The sequence below is a fragment of the Grampus griseus genome, assembly GCF_964374135.1.
Source record: "Grampus griseus genome assembly, chromosome: 16".
Classification (NCBI taxonomy): Eukaryota; Metazoa; Chordata; class Mammalia; order Artiodactyla; family Delphinidae; genus Grampus; species Grampus griseus.
In genome coordinates this window covers 54,202,205-54,222,381 of record NC_139010.1, presented here as the reverse complement: position 1 = coordinate 54,222,381, position 20,177 = coordinate 54,202,205, and the positions used below count along the sequence as shown (strand labels likewise).

The 20,177-nt window shown below is 36.9% G+C and overlaps 1 protein-coding gene across 1 annotated transcript in view; it reads right to left on the bottom strand.

Annotated features, from left to right (window-relative positions):
- The window catches only part of TBC1D12 (TBC1 domain family member 12), a 95,470-nt gene that overhangs the window by 45,520 nt on the left and 29,773 nt on the right, over positions 1 to 20,177 (bottom strand). Inside the window, exon 2 of the mRNA XM_082673241.1 lies at positions 1,522 to 1,645. Within this exon, the coding sequence (XP_082529367.1) occupies positions 1,522 to 1,645 (124 nt within the window). The remainder of the gene's footprint in view (positions 1 to 1,521; positions 1,646 to 20,177) is intronic.

Genomic DNA, 20,177 nt, shown 5'->3' with positions numbered 1-20,177 from the left:
AGATAGCAAAGATTCCCAAACTTTCTTGGATTAACAGTAACCTTAGTGTCTCAGTAATTTTTTCTTGGTGCCCCCTAAACCAACAGAAATCCTTAAACATTCTGTTTAATAAGTATTTATGTCCAATAATTAAGTAAAGATTTATGTCCTAGCACTTAGTAACCACTTGAAAAAATAGTACACATAAATTAAAAGAAAAACATTTTATTGCATTCTTAAATAACCACAATTAATTACTAATTGGGCATGTGTGACTTTTGTGCACTGTACAATTTCACAAACCTTGAAATCAGATTGGACACCATCACCTTCATTTCCTGTTCCACACTGATTTTTGCACAGTATCTGATTTTTATCATAGCAAACTAGGAAAAACCAGATTCACAAGAATACGATGCCACAGAAAATAATACATTGCCATTTAATGTTGAAATTGTGTACTACCTCAAGCTATCAGTCTGCACCATATCCAGCAGATGTGTAGCATCACTGAGTTTGCCATGGTTCCCCCCTGCGTTAGCTGCAGCACACGGGGTGCCCTAGGCACACAGCTTGGGAATCACAGCACTACAGTTTTAAGTCTCAGCAACATATAAACTGGTCACTATTTTAATTACTTGTAAATAAAATTAACTATAACAAATGCTTTTAAAGATCTAAAAATTATGTTCTCATTTACTTGGGAAACCTGTTTTTCTTTTGAGCAATAAAAAGAACACTAGTAAATACTTAAAGGAAGGTATTTTTTCCAGTTTGAATGATGATTATTGCTTTAATGTGATTATTTTTATAAATGCTGGATGTGCTAAATTTGATAAATTACAACTGGAAGGAGAGAAATAGGAAATTTATTATAATATCTCCTGAGAAACAGCTTCTCTAAAATTAAAAATGCTACAAATTGATACAGTCTCACTGCATTCCAGTCTCACTTATCTCCTAGTACTGAGAAGCACAAGCTCAGGAGTCAAACAAGATCTGAAATTCTTAAGAACTCAAGAATATGGATATTAAAACAGATAACAGAAGAAATGGCTCCTAAATTACTAGAAACAGACTATACACCCGCCCTCTCACAAAGTCCTTGGTTAAGACAGAAAACCAGAAAAGTGACCAAGGAAAGAGTTCGACCTCAAAATCTACTCGGTTTTCACTTTATGCTGCTTTATCAGTTCACAACTACCCATTATCCATAAAATCTGTGCCTCTGGCAAATGCTACCATGTTCGGCTAGAAGTCAAAGTCTGTGGTGACAATGGTTTGCTAAGGAAAAAAAAAAGCCATCCAAGGAATAACTAGGAAACAAAATCAATGTTCTATGACTGTAAAGAATTTTCACAACCATAAAAGATAACTGAAAATACGTCATGCTTTAAAAAAAAGTTAAAGTTACTACAAATATCTATAGTCCCAAAATTTTACATGTTAAAAAGAAAAAGGAATGAAAATAGAATATGGTTAATTATCTAGAAAAGAATATCTGAAAAGCAAGACAAACCACATGGCTACATTAGTACTTACCTGCTGAATGATTTTGGAAGTTTTCTGAAGATTCTCTCTGGGAGGGACTTTACCAAATAATTTCCAACCAGGAGCACTATGTACAACTGACTTGAGTTCCTTTGTCCTTTTCGGAAAAAGGTTTCTGAAACACAGAAAAGTTACATGAATTGTGTTTCTGGTAACCAGGGAACTACTTAATAATAATTTTTAAAGTACGCTTATCCTCAAGACAAATACAAAATACTTCTAAATAAAATTATTTCTACTACTTATACTACTGACTATTAGACTAACAAGACTCACTTAAGACTACCTGGCTTATAAAGAAATATTAGAAGAATCATCAACAGAGATATTAGAGAGATAAACAAATTGGGAGAAAAATGACAGCTGTAAATAAAATGTAAATATTTGCTTTGAGTTAGCTACAAAGTGTACTAGAATTGACTATACATATACTTGACAATAAAAGCCAAGAATCTGAGAACAAAAAAGTTAAAGAGAACTTATATAAAACAGGTAAAGGATTAAGTAATACCATCTTTGGGGAAAATACTATTTAATTATTCTCAGCAATAATTTGTTATTGCTTGAAATAAAAGGGTATCTACTGAGCCTCTATTCCTATAATATATGTATATGCAAGTTGTTTTTCCTAGGACAGGTATGCACAAGAAAAGCTTACTGCAAAAGCGTCAATATGTAACCTAGTAAGAAACTATCTCTCACTGAAAATCTAAAAAAAGAATCTGCACAAGGATCAAGGATTTTACCTATTATCTCCATTCCCTTACCAACCAAATTAAGTATCTATTGCACATGTAAGCAGGAATGATATTCAAAATATGTATACATCAATACAGCATGCCAGGGCACCATGAACCAATCAGAAAGGTACAATGAATCCAACTGAATATAAAGCCTTCATATAAGGTGTGATATAAATATTCATTAAGAAAATTTAAAATTTTCACATACAGTTACAAACAGTCACAAAGTATTTGAAAGCCCAAATAACTCAGGCTTTCAAAATATCATATAAATATATCTGTTCTTAAAAGTACATTATTGTGATAAGAAGGGGGTAAGTTTATAATGCATAACGTTAAGGCTGTTCTTCAAGTTTAGAAAGGTATCAACAGACTCCTACAAAAGAATATGGGTTAATCAATAATAAGTTAAAGAAACACTCTCACTTCCTTGGGTGTGCAATGGAAGTGAACTGATGACAATTCAGAGTAATTTCTGCTTAGGATACTCTAGAGGTTTCATCTCTGAGACCACATATAGCGACTCAATTCTCTATTTTATAAGATCTCTAAGTTGGAGGTTTTCAATAATGATTATACTGAGGACTGGTATATTTATAGTAAAATTTCAAGCCTCAAATGATGGCCTATTAATTTAAACACTATTTGATATCTTATGTGCTGCTCATCAATTTATTGCCTATATTCACCTTGCAATATATGCTCTGTGACAACATGGAATTCCTTTGAGCATTTCTCCTTTCAAAATAAACATGAGGCTGTTAAGCTTACTCGATAGAGGGCACTGAAGGGACACCACAGAAGAAAGGGGCTCTGCTCTCCTGTGGCTTCCAGCTGATGCAGAGTGGGTCAGTGGTTTGGGTATGAGGATATCCAGTAGAACTCTGCTCAGTCACATGCCCAGAACATTAAGTGCCTGAGCAAACTTACAGCCTCAGCAACTCAACCTGCAGATGGCTTTCCTGAAGTCTTATTAACATGTAAACTGGCACCCAAAGGCTTCCTGCCAGCACTGATGCACCAATTCCCTCTGTAGGCCCCACACAGCTCACTTGTACTCCCCAGACAGTTCTCATCAAGCCATGCTTCCTCCACAAGCCTCTATATGGCCTGCCTACACACCAAAGCTTTGCCATCCAACCATGCTAAACACAGGAGAAAAACTTTGTCACCATGGTTTATGCAAAGGATTCTTGAATGTGACATTGAGCTTAAATCTAAACATCTGCACTTCAAAAGACATCACTGATGCAAAATAAAGCAGTAGAAAGATCTAGAATTCAATCCCTCCACCAAAGTAAAAACTGAGACGGAAAGAGCAATTGGAATCAACCATTTTAGAGCTACAGAACCTTATCAGACACTTAAAACAACCAAGAGAGTGTGTGAAAGGAGAGGCTGTTGATCTTTCTTAAGTTAACAGCATGTGTGAACCAACTACCATCCCCCATTCCTCAGCTCCTCCCTCCTGTAGTTGTGGGGATAGCAGCCCACTGGCTCCAGGAGCAATAGTTTCTGGAACAGGCAGCAGCAGCTTCCATTGGTGGTATCTATCAGAATATTAAAAGAGAACTCTTTTTGTCCCTTTTTTTGATCCAGACATTTAAGGAAATCTTTGTCAGGTCACCAGCTAACTGCAGCAATAAGAGAACAGAAACTTGCAACCACACACAAAAAGGATTACACACTTTGCAAAAACAGTTTGGAAATAACACAAACAGATGACTCCAGCCCTTAATGAGCAAAAATCAGCAATCACTAAGAAGTGAGAGAACAGATTTACATAGTTACCACATTATAATACTTAGAATGTCTAGGTCTCAACAAAAAAATTACAATACATAGTAAGAAAGAGCAAAGTATGGACAATTCACAGGAAGAAGAATTTGGCAAAAACCATTCCTGAGGAAGCTGAGACAATGAGATTACTAGTCTAAGATGTTAAATCAACTGTCATAAATATTCTTGATGAGCTGAAGGAAACCATGGACAAAGAACTAAAGGAAATCAAGGGGGGAAATGTAGAACAAAATGAGAATATCATTAAAGAGACAGAATTATAGAAAGGAACCAAACAGAAATTCTGGAGCTGAAAAGTAGAATAAAATTAAAAATTCACTACAGCAAACATGAAGGTAAGACAACTGAACTTACTGAACTTATCAATTATTCCTAATTGAATTCAGGAGCACAAAGAAAAAAGAATGAATAAAAATGAGCAGAGTCATGTACTATAAGAGTGCCAGAAGCAGAAGAGAAAAACAAAGGGGCAGAAAAAATTTTGAAGAAATAATGGCTAAAAACTTCTCAAATATGATGAAAGATACAAATCTACACAACCAAGAAGCTCAACAAACTCCAAGCAGAATAAACTCAAGGAGCTATACTCTGAGACACATTATGGTCAAACTGTCAAAAGACAAAGGGAGAATTCTGAAAGCATCAAGAGAGAAGCGACTATCAAAAACAAGGTATCCTCAATAAGATTAACACCCGATTTCTTATCAGACACCATGGGAGTCAGAAGGTGTCAGGCCGACATAATTTAAAGTTCTGAAAGGAAAGAAAACTATCAACTGAGAATTCTATATGCAGCAAATCTATCCTTCAAGAATGAAGGAGAGAGTTTCCCTGGTGGCACAGTGGTTGAGAGTCCGCCTGCTGATGCGGGGGACGCGGGTTCGTGCCCCAGTCTGGGAGGATCCCACATGCCGCGGAGCAGCTGGGCCCGTGGGCCATGGCCACTGAGCCTGCGTGTCTGGACCCTGTGCTCCGCAACGGGAGAGGCCACAGCAGTGAGAAGCCCGCGTACCATAAAAAAAAAAAAAAAAAAAAGAATGAAGGAGAATGAAGATATTTCTAGATAAACAAAAGTTAAGGGAGTTCATTCTTAACAGATCTGCCCTACAAGAAATGTTAGGAGTTCTTCAGAGTGAAATGAAAAGTCAAAGCCATAAGAAGAAATAACATTGGTAAAATTAACTACATAGGTAAATGTCAAAGCCAGTATTATTGTACTTTTTTGTCTGTAACTCCACATTTTTCCTATGTGATTTAAGAGGTAAATGAATAAAATAACCTTTACAAATTTATGTTGTTGGGCACACAATGTATAAACATGTAATCTCTGACAATAACAATATAAAGGAGAAGGAACAGAGATGTACAGTAGCATAGTGTTTGTACACTAATGAAACTAGCTTATATGCTAATGAAATGAATTTGGTATCATTCAAACTAGGTTGTCTTAAGTTTAAGATGCTAATTGTAATCCCTAAAGTTACCACTAATAACTTCAAAATATACATAAAAGAAGAGAATCAAAATGGTATACTAAAAAGACTCAACTAGGGCTTCCCTGGTGGGCGCAGTGGTTAAGAATCTGCCTGCCAATGCAGGGGACATGGGTTTGAGCTCTGGTCCGGGAAGATCCCACATGCTGTGGAGCAACTAAGCCCCTGTGCCACAACTACTGAGCCTGTGTTCTAGAGCCCGTGATTCACAACTACTGAAGCCCACATGCCTAGAGCCTGTGCTCTGCAACAAGAGAAGCTACTGCAATGAGAAGCCCGTGCACCACAACAAAAAGTAGTCCCCAATCACTGCAACTAGAGAAAGCCTGAGCGCAGCAATGAAGACCCAACACAGCCAAAAATAAATAAATAAATTTATTAAAAAAATTAAAAACTCAACTAAATACAAAAAGTGATAATGGAGAAACTGAGGAACATAAAACCATATAAGACATACAGAAAATAAAAAGCTAAATGGCAGAAGTAAATCCTTTCTCATCAACAATGAATTTAAATATAAATTGATTATACTCTGCTATTAAAAGGAGAGTGACTGGCAGACTGGATTAAAAACACTATATGGTGTCTACAAGAGATTCATTTTAGATAAAAAAATACAAAGAGGTTGAAAGTAAAAGGATGGAAAATTATATTGAAAGCAAACAGTAACCAAAAGAGAGCTGGAGTGGCTATATTATTGTCATACAAAATAGATGTTAAGTCAAAAAGGCTACAAGAGGCAAAAGAGAACATTATATGTTGGAGGAAGAAAAGTTTAATCCAGTAAGAAGATGCAGCTATTATAAATATATGCACACCTAACAACAGAGCTCCAAAATATATGAAGAAAAATTGATATTGAAGGAAGAAACAGACAGTTCTACAATAATAACTGGAGACTTCAGCACCCTACTTTTTTTTTTTTTTTTTTTTGCAGTACGCAGGCCTCTCACTGTTGTGGTCTTTCCCGTTGCGGAGCACAGGCTCCGGACGTGCAGGCCCAGCGGCCATGGCTCACGGGCCCAACCGCTCCGCGGCATGTGGGATCTTCCCGGACCAGGGCATGAACCTACATCCCCTGCATCAGCAGGCCACTGCGCCACCAGGGAAGCCCTATAGTACCTTACTTTTAATAATAAAACAACCAGATAGATCAAAAAGGAAATAGAAGACTTAAACATTATAAATCAATTAGGCCTAACAGGCATACACAGGGCATCCCACTCAACAACAATAAAATACAAATTCTCAAGGACACATGGAATATTTTCCACGATGAACTATATGTTAATGCAGAAATATTATAGTAAGTTTTAAAAAATTAAAATCACACAAAGTATCTTTTCCAACCAGAATAAAATGAAACTATAAATCAATAACAGGAAGAAAACTGGAAAATTCACAAATATGTGGAAATTAAACAACACAGTCTTTTTTTTTTTTTTTTTTTTTTTTTTTTCAGATTTTGGCCACACCCTGCAGCATGTGGGATCTTACTTCCCTGACCAGGGATCAAACCCACACCTCCTGCATTGGAAGGCAGAGTCTTAACCAGTGGACTGCCGGGGAAGTCCCTAAACAACACAGTCTTAAATAACCAATAGGTCAATGAAGAAATCATAAATTAGAAAACACCTGAGATGAACTGAAATGGAAATACAACATAGCAAAACTTGCGAGATACAGCAAAGGCAATGTTAAGAGGAAATTTTATAGTTGTGAACACCTACATTTAAAAAGAGCCATACCTCATATCAATAATCTAACTGCAGCCCTGAAAAAAACTAGAAAAAGAAAAACAAACTAAACTTAAAGCTAGCAGAAGGAAGGAAATAATAAGGATCAGAGTGGACAAAATGAAACAGAGAATTGAAAAACAATAGGAAAAAATTTTAAGCAAGTTCTTTGCAAAGATCAACAAAGTTGACAAACTTAGCTAGACTGACTAAGAAAAAAAGGGAAGATTCAAATTGCTAAAAGCGGAAATGAAAGTGGGAGATTACTACGAGTAAGAAGTATATGGGGGCTTCCCTGGTGGCACAGTGGTTGAGAGTCTGCCTGCCGATGTAGGGGACACGGGTTCGTGCCCCGGTCTGGGAAGATCCCACATACCGCAGAGCGGCTGGGCCCGTGAGCCATGGCCACTGAGCCTGCGTGTCTGGAGCCTGTGCTCTGCAACGGGATAGGCCACAACAGTGAGAGGCCCACATACCACAAAAAAAAAAGAAAAAAAAAGAAAAAAAAAGAAAAAAAGAAGTATATGAATACTATGAACAACTGTTCACAAACAAATCAAATAAGTTGAAATGGAAAAATTCCTAGATATATACACACAATACCAAAACTGACTCAAGAAACAGAAAATCTAAACAGACTTATAAGTAAGGATATTGACTCAACATCAAAAACCTCCTAACCAAGAAAAGCTGAGGACCAGATGGCTTCACTGGTGAAATCTAACAAACACTGAAAGAAGAATACCAATTTTTCTCAAACTCTTCTAAAAAACTGAAGAGGAGAGGAGTTACATAGTTTTCCTGGGTCTCTCCCATGTATACATGTTATTAAATTTTTGTTTGATTTTCTGTTAATCTCTCATGTCAATTTAATTCTTAGATCAGCCAGAGAAACTCAGAAAGGTAGAGGAAAATTTCTTCTTCCCCCACAGCTCCTTCAAGATTGTTTTAATGTTTTTCCCACTCATCTTTTGTATATTCATTTTTTAAAAAATTTATTTAATTTATTTATTTTGGCTGCATTGGATCTTCGTTGCTGCCCACGGGCTTTCTATAGCTGCGGGAGCAGGGGCTACTCTTCATTGTGGTGTGCAGGCTTCTCAATGCGGTGGCTTCTCTTGTTGTGGAGCACGGGCTCTAGGCACAAGGGCTCAGTAGTTGTGGCTTGCGGGTTCTAGAGCACAGGCTCAGTAGTTGTGGCTCACGGGCTTAGTTGCTCTGTGGCATGTGGGATCTTCCCGGATCAGGGCTTGAACCCATGTCCCCTGCATTGGCAGGCAGATTCTTAACCACTGCGCCACCAGGGAAGCCCTGTATATTCTTGCTATGTTTATTTCTAGTATTTTATTTCTATTGATATTGAAAAATAGTACTTTCTCTTCCATATATCTACTAATGGTTTTTGTACATATAATAGCTATTAACTTTTGTATTTTAGCTTTATATCCTATTACTTTATTGAATTATCTTACTTTCCATTTATTCTCATGGATTATATGGGAACATATTCATATTACCTGAAAATAAAAGGTTTTACTCTTTACAAGTCTTTCAATCTAATGTTGTCATTGTGCTAGCTAATACCTTCAATACAATCTGAAAACAGTATGGTGAAAGTGGATTCATTTTCTTGTTAACTTTAAGGGATCCCTCCAAAAAAAACAAAAACAGAAACAAAAAACCCCCAAAAACAAAAAACTAAAGAGCAGAGAACACTTCCTAACTCATTCTATGAGGTCAGCATCACCCTGATACAAAGCCATACAAAGACTCTAGGAAAAAGAAAACTACAGACCAAATTCCTCAAAAATCCTCACCAAATACCAACATACGGAACTCAGCAGCTATTATAAGGATTATACACCATGACCAAGTGGCACTTATCCCCAGAATGCAAGGGTAGCTCAACATATTAAAATTAATCAAGGTAATTCATCATAGTAATAGAATAATGGGTAAAACCATATGATCATCTCCATTGACGTAGAAAAAACATTTGACAAAATCTGACACTCTTTCATGACAAAAACACTCAATAAACCAGGAATAGAAGGGAACTTCCTCAACATGCCAAAGACCATATATGAAAAATCCACAGTTATCATCATACACAGTGATGAAGGACTGAAAGCTTTTCCCCTAAGATCAAGAACAAGGCAGGGATGTCCACTTTTGCCAATTCTACTCAACATAGTAATAGAGCAATCAGGCAAAAAAAGAATAAAAGGCAACCGAATTGGAAAGGAAGATGTAAAGTTATCTCTTTTCACAGATGACATGATCTTATATGTAGAAAATCTTAAAGAATTCACATCAAAAAACTGTTAAGAGCTAATTTGTGAATTCAGCAAAGTTACAGAAACACACAAAATAGGGTTGTGTTTCTATATACTAGCATGAACAACCCAAAAAAGAAATTAAGAAAACAATTCCTTTTACAATAGCATCAAAAAGAATAAAATACTTAGTATTAAATTTAACCAAGGAAGTGAAAGATTTCTACACTAGAAACTATAAAACCCTGCAAAAATAAATTGAACAAGACCTAAAAAAAATGGAAAGCATCCCATGTTCATAGACTGGAAGACTTTATATTGTTAAGCTGACACTACCACTCAAAGCAATATACAGATTCAGTAAAATACCAATCAAAATCCCAATAGCATTTTTTGCAAACACAGAAAAACCCATCCTAAAATTTATAAAGAATATCAACGTATCTCAAATAGTCAAAACAATCTTTAAAAGGAACACAAATTTGGAGTACTCACATTTCTTGGTTTCAAAACTTACTACAAAGCTACAGTAATCAAAACCTTGTGGTACTGGCAAAAGGACAGACATACAGACTAACAGAATAAAATAGCACAGAAATAAACTCTCACAAATGTGGTCAACTGATTGTCAACAAGTGTGCCAAGGCAATTTAATGGGGAAAGGACAGTCTTCAAAGAAATGGTGCTGAGAAAACTGAATATCCACATGCAAAAGAATGAAGTTGGATCCTTACCTTATTATAAACAAAAATTATCTCGAAATGTATCAAAGAACTAAATTTAAGTGCCAAAACTGTACAATTCTTAGAAGAAAATGTATAGGCAACTCCTCATTATCTTGGATTCAGCAATGATTTCTTATTTAAGCATGGTACCAAAAGCACAGGCAACAAAAGAAAAAAATAAATTGGACTTCATTAAAAATTTTGTGCATCAGAGGACACCGTAAGAGAGTGAAAAGACAACTCACAGGAGAAAATAATTGCAAATCATATACTGGATATGGGTCTAGTATCCAGAATATCCAAAGAGCTCTTACAACTTAAAAAAAGAAAATCCAATTAAAAAATGGGCAAAGGACTTGAATAGACGTTTCTCCAAAGAAAATCTATAAATGGCCATTAAACACACTTGAAAAAATACTCTATTGAGTGTATTCATCAGTCATTAGGAAAATGCAAATCAAAACCACAATTAGGGACTTCCCTGACGGTCCAGTGGTTAAGACTCCACTGGAGAGGGCATGGGTTCAATCCCTGATTGGGGAACTAAGATCCCCCATGCCGCGTGGTGCAGCCAAAAAAAAAAAAAAAAAGGTGCTGCAAGGATTCAGGAAAACAGAACCCCTGGTGCGCACATGAAATGGTGCAACCACTATAGAAAACATTTCCGCAGTTGCTCAAAATGTTGAACACAGAATTTCTATGTGACCCAGCATTTCTACTACTAGGTATAGACCCAAAAGAACTGAAAACAGGTGTTCAAACAAAAATATGTACACCCATGTCCATTGCTGCATTATTCACAGTAGACAAAAGGTGAAAATAACCCAAGTGTCCATCAACAGATAACTGAATAAACAAAATGTGGCATATAATTATGTTATGGACTGAATTCTGTCTCCTCCAAATTCGTATGTTGAAACTCTTAACTCTCAGTCCCTCAGAAGGTGACTGCATTTTGAGATAGGGCCTTTAAAGAAGTAATTAAGTTTTATTTTATTATTATTTTTTAAATTATTTTATTTATTTTTGGCTGCATTGGGTCTTCGTTGCTGTGCGTCGGTTTTCTCTAGTTGCGGCGAGCGGGGGCGACTCTTTGTTGTGGTGCATGGGCTTCTCATTGCAGTGGCTTCTCTTCTTGCAGAGCACGGGCTCTAGGCGCACGGGCTTCAGTAAGTTGTGGCTCGTGGGTTCTAGAACACAGGCTCAGTAGTTGTGGCCCACGGGCTTAGCTGCTCTGCTGCATGTGGGATCTTCCTGGACCAGTGCTTGAACCCGTGTCTCCTGCATTGGCAGGTGGATTCTTAACCATTGCACCACCAGGGGAGCCCAGTAATTAAGTTTTAATGAGATCATATGGGTAGGCTCTTCCAATCTGATTGGTGTATTTAAAAAAGAGGAAGAAACACCAGGGAGGTACAGCAAACAAAACAAGGTCATGTGAGGACACAGAGAAGGCAGCCATTCACAACCTAGTAGAAAGGCCTCAGAGAAAACTAAACCTTCAAACACTTTGATCTTAGACTTTCAGCATCCAGAACTATAAGAAATAAAATTTCTGTTGTTTAAACCACCCAACCTCTGTATGTTTTTATGGCAGTCCCAGCAAAATAATACAGCATACAACAGAATATTATTCAGCCATAAAAAGAAATGAAGTTCTGATACATGTATGAATGAACCTTGAAAACATTGCACTAAATGAAATAAGCCAGATAAAAAGGAACTAATATAATTCCACTTATGTAGTATATCTAGAATAGGCAAATTCAGAGAAAAAGAAAGTAGAATAGAAGTTACCAGGGGCTGGGAAAAAAGGGAGAATGAGGAGTTCTTGCTTAATGGGTATCTGTGTGGGATGATGAATAGTTCTGGAAATGGATAATGGTCATAGATGTACACACTCTGAGTGTACTCAATGCCACTGAACTGCACAGTTGTACATTAAAATATGGTTAAAATGATAAGTTGTATATTTTACAATTAAAAAAGACATCGTTAAGAAAGTAACAACATAAGCCAAAGATTGAGAGAAAATATTTGCACCACATACATCTGAGAAAAAACTTCTGTCCAGACAGTATAAAGAACTCTTACAGCTCCATAAGACAAACACCTCAGTTAAAAAATGGAAAGAGATCTGAATAGACAGTTTACCAAAGAAGATAAATTAAAAACTAGTAAGTCACATGAAAAGTTGTTCAACATCATTAGTCATCAGGGAAATGCAAATCAAAACCACGAGATACCACCTCACACCTCAAAAATAGCTATAATAAAAAAACAGACAATATGAAGTATGAAGAAAAACAACCTTATACTCTGCTGGTGAGAATGTTAAATGGTGCAGCCATTTTGGAAAACAATTTGGCAGGTTTTTTTTTTTTTTAAGTTAAACATAAATTTACCATACAACCAAAAAATTCCACTCCTAGGTATCTACCTAAGAGAAATGAAAACATAAACCTGCGCAAAGGCTTGCACAGGAATGTTAACTGCAGCATTATTCATAATAGCCAAAATGTAAACACAAGCTAATATCCATTAACTACTGAATGTATAAACAAAATGTGGTATATCCATGTAATGAAACACTATCAGGCAATAAAAAGGAATGGGACCACTGGTACATGCTACAACGTGGATGAACTCAAAAATATTGTGCTCAATGAAAGAAGTTAGATGTATAAGACTGTATGCTGTATAATTCTATTTATATAAACTGTGGAAATGGCTAATCTATAGAGACAGAAAGTAGATCAGTGGGGATGAGAATGGGAATTGACTGCAAATGGACACAAAGGATCTCTTTGGTGTGATGGAAATGTTCTACAACTACACTGTTGTACGGTGGTGATAGTTGCATGACTGTATAAATTCAATGATAAATATTGAATTCTACACTTAATGGGTGAATTTTATGGTGTATAAACTATACCCCTACAAAGCTACTAATTAAAAGACTATTAGACTAATAATCAAACAGAGTATTAACACTGCCAAAAGTTGGTCTTCTGCCAAGTTTAGTAAAAAAGACAAAATTTCCAGGAGATTTAGCCCAAAAAAGACAACAGAAATAAATTAGGAACAAAGGAAAAGGTATAAAATCAGATACAGTAAAAAAAAAAAAAAAAAAAAAATTTTTTTTTTTTTTGGCTGTGTTGGGTCTTCACTGCTGTGCACGGGATTTCTCTAGTTGTGGTGAGCGGGGGCTACTCTTCTTTGCGGTGCATAGGCTTCTCATTGTGGTGGCTTCTCTTGTTGCAGAGCACGGGTTCTAGGCGCGCGGGCTTCAGCAGCTGCAGCATGCAGGCTCATTAGTTGTGGCTCACAGGCTCTAGAGTGCAGGCTCAGTAGTTGTGGTGCACGGGCTTAGTTGCTCTGCAGCATGTGGGATCTTCCCGGACCAGGGCTCGAACCCGTGTTCCCTGCATTGGCAGGCGGATTCCCAACCCCTGCGCCACAAGGGAAGCCCTACAGTAAAAATTTTAAAGGCAAGAGAATACTGTGAACAACTCTTTGCCAATAATTTAGAACATTCTGACAAAATGGGCAGGTTTATGGAAAAATATGACTTACCAAAACAGACTCAGAAGAAATAGAAAATATCAGTAGTCCCAAACTATTTGAAAAACTGAAACAATAGTTAAAACCACCCACCTCCCCCCAAAAAAATCAGGCATGGGCTTCCCTGGTGGCGCAGTGGTTGAGAGTCCGCCTGCCGATGCAGGGGACACGGGTTCGTGCCCTGGTCTGGGAGGATCCCACATGCCGCGGAGCGGCTGGGCCCGTGAGCCATGGCCGCTGAGCCTGCGCGTCCGGAGCCTGTGCTCCGCAACGGGAGAGGCCACAACAGTGAGAGGCCTGCGTACCACAAAAAAAAAAAAAAAAAAAAAATCAGGCATGAAAAGCTTTACATGAAAGTTCTACCAAATTTTTAAGATAGATATTGCACCAATATTGTATAAAATATTTTAGTGAATAAAAGAGAGAACAATCCTTAATTAAGTTTGTAAAGCCAATGGCAAACACAGACAAGAACAGCTTAGGAGAGTAAAATTACAGAATAATCTAACTCATGAACGTAGAAACAAAATATTGGCAAACTAAATATAATCTTGTATAACATAGATAAATACATCATGACTAGGTTGGATTTACCTCAGGAATGCAAAGGTAGTCAAACATTACAAGGTCTTAAATGTTCTTCAATACATGAACAGAAAAAAAGGGAAAAATTGTATGGTAACTTCAATACATACAGCTGAAAAAAGATGGTAAAATTAAATATTTCATTTACGATAGAAACTTTTGTAAAAGACCTAGAACTCCTTAACTTAATAAATGACACCTACTAAAAATCTACAGTAAATGTCATTCTTAATAAAATTCCAGGAACATATTCTTTTGAAATCAGGAATAAGACAAGGATGCCACTATCCCCACTTCTACTCAACACTGTCCTGAAAATCTTAGTGCAATAAGCAAGAAAGAGAAATAAAAGGTATAAGGACTGGAAAAGAAGAGCAAAACTCATCATTCACGAAAACATGAAAGTTTGTATTAAAGACTCAAGAATCTACCATCAAATTAGTTTAGCAAATGGTTAGCTGTAAGATCAAAAAACAAAACCCAATGGACACAACTAGAGATTATCATACTGAATGAAGTCAGTCAGAAAGAGAAAGACAAATACTATATGATGTTACTTAAGTGTGGAATCTAAAATATGGCACAAATGAACCTATCTATGAAACAGACTCACAGACACGGAGAACTGACTTGCGGTTGCCAAAGGGGAGGAGGGGAGGGAGAGGGATGGACTGGGAATTTGGTGTTGGTAGATGCAAACTGTTAAATTTAGAATGGATAAACAACAAGGTCCTACTGTATAGCACAGGGAACTATATATAATCTCCTGGGATAAACCATAATGGAAAAGAATGTTAAAAATAAGAATGTCTCTATGTGTACAACTGAGTTACTGTGCTGTACAGCAGAGATTGGCACAGCACTGTAAATCAACCAAACTTCAATTTAAAAAAAAAAACAATTTTGACTTTGTATCCATCAACAACAGCTAGGAATGAAAAAGTCCAAGGAGATATAATAGCAACAAAATATAAAGTATCTGGGAATAAGTCTAACTGAAGTTTTCTAAGACCTTTACAGAGAAAAGATACAATCATCCTGAAACACATTTTTAAAAGACCTAATCAAATAGACAGCTTATATTTATAGAAAGGAAGATGCTATCATAAAACTATCAATTCTCCCCAAATTTATCTATAGATTCCATGCAATCCCCATCATAAGTCCAACAAGGTATTTGAAGAACTTGAAAAAACAACTTTAAAATTTATATTAAAGACTAAAAGGCCAAAAATAGCCAAGACACTTTGAAGAAGAAAAGGGTAAGGCTGACTTACCCTACCAGATATTCAAATTTATTAAGACTATCATTTTTAAGATAGCATGGTATTGGCCCAGGGATAAAGAAACTGATCAATGGAATAAAGAATACACAACTCAGAAACACACCCAAGCATAAATGGAAACAGGCAGTAATGCAGATCAGTAAGCAAAGGATAGATCATCTAATAAGTGGTGCTGGGACCTTTGGCTATCAATGTGGGGAAAAGGAAATTGGATCCCTACCACCTACCACACATAAGAGTCAGTTTTCAATAGATTAAATAGTTATAGCAAACTTCTAAAAGTTTTAGAAATACAGGAGGATATTTTTATAATCTTACAGTAGAGAAGAATCTAAAAGCAAGACCCAAAAGCACTAATCATTTTAAAAAACTGGATAAAAATTACCAACATTAAAATTAAGAACTTCTGTTCAAGGGCACTATAGAGAAAGTATACAAATTTGGAGGAGAAACTCCAAAACACATAATGACAAACAACTGGTATACAGAAAATATAAAGAACTCCAACTAATCATTTTCATAAAAGACAAACTAATAGAAAAACAGATAAAAGCTATTGCACAAAGAGGGAAAACAAACAACAAATAAAGAAACCTATCGAAAGATATTTAGCCTCATTGGTAATAAGTGAGCTCACAAACTAAAACCAGAATAACATTTTATGTACACTGGACTGGCAAAAACTAAGAAATCTGATACCAAATTTAGATGGAAAGGAACACTGAGAGGAATTTACGTTGATGTAATCACACTTGTCCCAGTTGCATACACTACACTACCATCTAGGATTATACTTCTAGCTACAGACTCTAGAGAAAGTTCTGGACATGTGCACTAGAAGACATATAAAAGAACAGTCAAGGCAACACTGTTCAAAAGAGCAAAAACCTTTTAACAATTCTAAGACCCACTGACAGAAGAACAGAAAACTTAAATTGTGCTGTATTAGTAAATGTAATATTATTCCACAGTGAAAATGAACCAAAGCTAAATCCATCAACATAGACAAAGCTTAAAAACAATGCTGAGTTTAAAAACAAGGGCTGGGCGGCGGGGGGCGGGGCGGGGGGAAGGGGGATGGGAGAAGATGCAGAGTTCACACAGTATATCATTTTTATAAAGCTCAAAAACAATACAATAATAACAAAAATAATGTGGCAAAAATTATTCCTTAAAACACCAAGGGAATTCAGGACAGTTGCTACATAGTAGCGGTGAGCAGGATAGTAAGACACTCACAGGTAGTATATTTTCAACAGTAGTGTTGATAATGTTCTATTTCTGAGATTGGGCAAAGGGTTCACTAATGCATACTGTGTATCACAATTCACATGTCTGTTTCATATTTTCTTTTGTATGTGTCAAAAAAAAAAACCCACCAGTTTTTATTAAGTTATATAAACCTAATGTCCCAAGTGGAACTCCCTTGTAACTGAAGAGCACTAACTAAAACAATTAAAAGATCTCATATTCTTAACCTTCCACTGAGGAGCTATAAAGTTAGCCTTTTCCTACAGTGTGAGGCATCCACTTTTGCCACAAGCTTAGGTATACTTATTTGGGCCAAAGTTAATAAACGTTTCAGATTTTAACCACTCCTCTTAGAGTCAATTCACATTTATATATAAATTTGTCTTCATCATATTGAGGTATTTAGTCAGAAGCCTCACACTAACAATTTAGCTCTTGGAGGCTGGGTGGGGGGAGTCTACAATGAACAACCAGTTTTGTTTGTTTTTCACAGCTACCACCAACTCCAATCATTGATGAGAATCAGATCTCTAATTACAATCTTAACTGTTTCAGATCTAAAGACCTATAAATTAGTCTACAGCCATACCACCATGAACGCACCCGATCTCGTCTAAAAACCTATAAATTGCTTGTCTCCTCACAACAATGCATGAACAAGGTAGTGCTTGTCAGGTGAAAAAAACAGCATTTCATTCTCTAGAATTGAGGGGGTACATGTATAATTAATTAAAGCAGGGTAACCATAAAGTAAAAGAACATAAGCATTTTTTTTCAAATCCAGGGAAGCACAACTTCAAAGAATGTGACCTGGCTGGGAACACAGACAAAGCAACAGAATGAGGAGACCACAAATGTAAGATGCAATTATACCAAAGGACAGTGATAACCACAGATCAGAAAACTCATGTGCAGAGTTTTACAAGGAGGCTTTGGGGGTGGTTATGTCTATACCTTTACTTACATTTAGATACTGTAATCACTACCAAACATATTCTCATTTGAAAAACTAGAAGCTATACATATCAATACTGTACATTATACCTCTATGAGTTACAAAACAGAACTCTTTAAAAATCACAGCCAAGGGGCTTCCGTGGTTAAGAATCTGCCTGGTAATGCAGGGGACACGGGTTCGAGCCCTGGTCCGGGAAGATCCCACATGCCGCGGAGCAACTAAGACCGTGCGCCACAACTACTGAGCCTGTGCTCTAGAGCCTGCAAGCCACAACTACTGAGCCCACACGCCACAATTACTGAAGCCCAAGCGCCTAGAGCCCGTGCTCCACAACAAGAGAAGCCACCGCAAAGAGTAGCCCCCGCTCACTGCAACTAGAGAAAGACCGCACACAGCAACGAAGACCCAATGCAGCCATAAATAAATAAAGTCACAGCCAAAATGCCAAATATACACCAATTTTTGAGTAAAGACTCTTAGAAATTATTCTGCATCATTAAAAAAAAGTTATACATGTATGTATGTGTTTATGTGCAAAATTAATTTACAAGAATATTTTGGACTTCCAAAGTTAAAATCAAGGAATACTAACTACTTAAATCAAACAACAGTAGGTCTTTCAATGGATGTAGTTTCCGAAGAATTTTGCTATGACTGGCAGGGATACAAAGGAAAAAAGCAAAAAACAAATAGATGGCCTCCACAATAAAAAGTGTGGCTCCAATATGTATTATAGCACAATATTACAACGATGAGAAGTTCAGAATGAAGTTTAAATTCTCATTAAGTCATAAAAGCAAACCAAACCTAAATACCTTATATTTACATGTCCAGTAACCTTGGTTATTATAAGAGATTTCCTTAAAGGAAATACGAATCCACAGGTATCCAATTGCAAAGAAAGGCCACCAGATAATGTTTCACATTAATTTCTTATGCCACTAAGAAATTTTGGATTGGGTTTTCAGGTTATCCCTTGCCACAAAAACTATTTATAATGTAGCTAAATGGCATATACATCTGCAATGAAAATTTTTAAATATTGTTGCAAATACACAGAATTATATTAAAACAGCATTACAGATCAAATGGGCTTCTACTCGTTAGCCTACAAAGAGAATCACCACTTTATTAAAATCTTAAGGGGAAAACACAATGAAAAGGTACATAAATAGGCTAAAAGTGTGCCATACTCTGTCCTTCCTCTTATGCCCAATCCTTTGTCCCTCCTAATCCGCCATCCGGGGACTGGTCAAGTTGAGGTCTCAATACAAATAAATGTGTAGGACTAGATTCCTCCTCATCACCTTTTCAAACCAAAGAGCCTCCCTCTCTCTCTCTCCCCCCCCTACACACACCCCTTTTTCCCATCCCCCACCCCCCAAGGCAGTCAAAGTTCTTAAATTTAAATCAACACTAAAGGTTTCTTTGCAAAACAAACTAAATGTGTTCAAGCACCCACACCTGAAAGAGGACAATTCTTTCTCTCTGAATTCTGGAGGTACTGTATGAATGAGACTTACACGGCAGTGTTGGGAGAGGGGGTCATTCATTCTGTCCGTTTCACGTTTCAGGGGAAAGGCAGGGCAGAGGGCCACTCCTAGCTTCTCTTTTCCCCCTTATCCATCCCCAGTTGAGGGGATAAAATTCTGGTGACAGACATTGCTGCCAAACAGCAGAGAAGATACAGTCTGCTCTACTTTTCTAATACGCAGGTCATTTCCTCTGCACCCCTCTGCCCCCCACCTCCACAGGAAAGGCCTGCTGTGCTAGTGACTAGCTGGATACATTTAATTCAGTTGAAGAATTAGGAGGCACACTGCACCCAAAGGCATGTCTTTCAACACAGATTTCATGAGTATGATGTTTTGAGGTCCTATTTGTCTGTGTCCATATCTTTTTCTCAACTGATTCCAAACCCAGATGGGCTGATAAACAGGTGTTCTCCCCAAACCCCCAAAAGTCAAGTTTTTATAAGTTGAAAGGTGTCTTATTGCTTCAGATATACTGGAAATATTAAAAACTATGTTTTCTAGTTCAGGTTTTTTTTTTTTTCATTCTGTGACACATTTTGTCAGTATATATAAGGAATAGGGAATGGTAGTGATAATCCATCTTTCCCCCATTAAAGTCACTCTCCACTCCAAATCAACACTATGTTCACATACACAACCATCTACACACACAGAGATACAAACACACTATCTTCCATTCTCTCCACTAACTTGTG